The sequence below is a fragment of the Denticeps clupeoides genome, chromosome 16 (genome assembly GCF_900700375.1).
Source record: "Denticeps clupeoides chromosome 16, fDenClu1.1, whole genome shotgun sequence".
NCBI classification, from domain to species: Eukaryota; Metazoa; Chordata; class Actinopteri; order Clupeiformes; family Denticipitidae; genus Denticeps; species Denticeps clupeoides.
In genome coordinates, this window is record NC_041722.1 from 6,824,165 (window position 1) to 6,827,204 (window position 3,040).

General features: G+C 40.9%; 1 protein-coding gene across 1 annotated transcript; it reads right to left on the reverse strand.

The window, feature by feature from the left end:
• Positions 1-130: 130 nt before the first annotated feature.
• clec3a (C-type lectin domain family 3, member A) lies at positions 131-1,635 on the reverse strand. Its single transcript, XM_028956882.1, has 3 exons — positions 1,313-1,635; positions 1,087-1,173; positions 131-753 (listed from the first exon to the last, which is right to left on the reverse strand). The coding sequence occupies exons 1-3, from the start codon at positions 1,419-1,421 to the stop codon at positions 356-358; spliced, it is 594 nt and encodes a 197-aa protein (XP_028812715.1). The 5' UTR covers positions 1,422-1,635; the 3' UTR covers positions 131-355.
• Positions 1,636-3,040: the final 1,405 nt, after the last annotated feature.

Genomic DNA, 3,040 nt, shown 5'->3' on the forward strand with positions numbered 1-3,040 from the left:
CGACCTCGCGTTACCTGTGAGAACCGCAGACTCGTGACAAAACAAGCAGTTTTTCGGCAACAACAGCCCTGTCGTCGCTAAAATCCGACCAGAAAGAGCATTGTGCTTTTAAAAAACAAAAAGAAGAGTATTTTGAGAATTTTAATATATTATAATGTGATGCCACGTAATATTAATATATCACATATTCAAAATGTATTCTTGAACATGTAAATCAGAGTAGCAGGTAGATTTGACAAGTTCATTGTATGAATAATCCACATGGTACAACAAAGAGTGTAATTATTAGGTTATTATTACTTTTTTTTCCAATAAGGTCTGGTCTTATCACCAGCTTCGGTATCAGATTTGAACATTAGGGAATTAAATATTCACAAATGAACTTTTTCTGGCTGCGACAGACCTCATCATGCCATTTGCCATGTGAGGTCAGGGAGAGAGCTGCACAACTCTCCCTTTTTCCGCCTGTGGGCTGTTTTTTAGACCGGTCCCAGTTGAAGTAGGTGATTGGCAAACTATTGACATCCACATACTGGCCCTCCTTAACAATGTCTGTCACTCCAATCCAGAAATCCTTGGCACCGGGCAGGGTGCGCCTGGCATAGTCCCTGACATCATTGTTCTCGTGAAGGTCTCGTGGGGTGGCTAAGGTCCCCCCCTGTGCAATGCAGTCTTCGTTGGCTTCATGATAGTGCTTGGGTTCCTCAATGACGAGGTAGCACTTTCTGTGAGCTTTGATGCCTCGGAGACAAACTGAAAAACAACATTCTCCTATTCACAGTGAGCTGGTTTCAGTAGGAATTGCCTACCTATGTCATCTTTAAAAACATTAATTATCATTTATTACATACACTTGATTGCATACTTGACATTGCTGCCCTCTGCTGGAAATTCAGCACATCCAGCTTTAAACTTTAAACTGCGTCATCCACTAAACATCATACAAATATTCAGCACAGACATTCAATTAGTGTCGGCATCAGAGAAAAATGCACTGGGATGCCTTTTCAAGGGATATTTAGCCCAACATCCCACGTAATGCTGTAATTCTGTACACGGCACGGTGTACTGTGTCGTCAGTCTCACCAGTTTGCAGGGCTTGCATCTCCTTCAGAGAGTTCACCTCTTGCCATAACTTCTCGATCTGCACTTTGAAATCCGGCTCATCTCCCACTGCATCTCAGCGTGGAATAAAAGAACCCAATAGACGAGTTTTAACGAAGTTAATTCACTAGTAACACAAGTCAGGACAGTATCTCTTGAAGTCGGCTACTCTGCTGGTATCTAGGACTATTGCCAGGGGTTGGATTACCTTTTTGTTGCCCTGGAGCTGCTTTCCTGGATCGGGAAGGCCAGCCTCTGCTCAGGTGGAGGATTGTGACGGAGAAGACCAAAAGAATTAGGAGTCGATCACACAGCATTGCTGCAGTGGTCTAAGCACAGGCACACAGTGGGCTTGAGAGCTCTGAAAGAAGCCTTCACTGCACACAGCACTTCCCAGGCCTGCTGTTTGCTCTGGCTGGACCTCTACTCTGATTGGCTACCAATGTGAAAAAATAAATCACAAGAACAGTCTTGTTTTTATCCCATTCATAAATATTTACCCGGGCACAACCGATTTTCCACCCATTTCACTACAGAAATGCGCTGTAATTTCGTCACCCGGCCAGGACGCGATGTGCAGGGAATGAAACAGACAGGGTGTCCTCAGTTCTGAAGCTCAGTTCTGAAGCTTATATAGCTTTCATTAATGGGGACTGTGTTCTGCTATATTCAATCACATTCAATGTTCATTTGCATTCACATTTACGGCATATATCAGACGGCCTTAACCAGGGTGACTCAGGGTCAAGTGCTCTGGGACACAATGGTAGTAAGTGCGGTGTGAACCCATGTTCAGATAACTAATGTTCAAATGTAATGAAAAGAGGAGAAAAATACAGCAGACCATACTTGGCCATATCTGTCCACGTTTTACATTTCTGAAATAATTATTTTATAATGAATAATTACTATAATAGAAATAATTATATAAAATGTTCACATATTCATTTTGACACCACCCCTTCATTTAACAACTTGATTACATGTCACTATTACATGTTAATTTTGTTTAACTGATTTATTATGGTTTGCTGTTTAATAATAAATATTAATAACTAAATAAACTAATTGAAAAGGTTTTCAGTGCCATTTTTTATTTTATGTTGCCCAACCCTCAGTGAGCCCCTCCTGTCCCAGGAGCTGTGACGGCTGTGGCGGGTGAGTGAGATTTGCCAAGCTGTCGAATGTTTTTATAAAGGAAAATACCCCACTTTTTCATCCTCTGTCTAAAATCAACTACACATGGCCACATGTTCCTATCCTCACATACAATTAATTTTAATGTCTGAGGGGTCCAGATTTACCATGATCCAGAGTGATGGGGGCCCTACTGTCTTTACTGTGTACTGCACTGTACAGCAACATTATGGGGCAATAAAAAAAAGTGAGCTGACTACTGAAACATACTGAATGACCATCAATGGACATTTTCTTGATCAGACTATGATGACTCTGATGAATTAATGGTTAAAGAAGAAGAAGAATTTCCACACATGGATTGGCCACCATCACCTTGTCCTGACCATGACCCCATGGAGATTCTCCACGATGTACTGGTGAAGACTTTATGCAATGGTCTGTGCACCTTATTTGGCAGGGCAGTGTGCATTATCTGACTGAAAAGGACTGCTTTATCAGTGCGCAATATCTACACCATTCAAACTATTAGCACTAGTACAATAAATCAGCAGTACAACATAACTATTATCTAATAGCTAATTATCCTGATATAATTGTATAATTATACAATTATATGATGTAATTGTAAAATATTGTGAGCTACATCCAACAACTATAGCATGAGCGGAAGACACATATGACGGCCAGTTTAACATTGATGGTGAAGTGTGAATGCTATTCCAGTGTACCGGTAGTATTAAAGAAAATGCATTTTACTCTCATATGGCATGTGTCAGAAAACACAGTTTGCACCCAG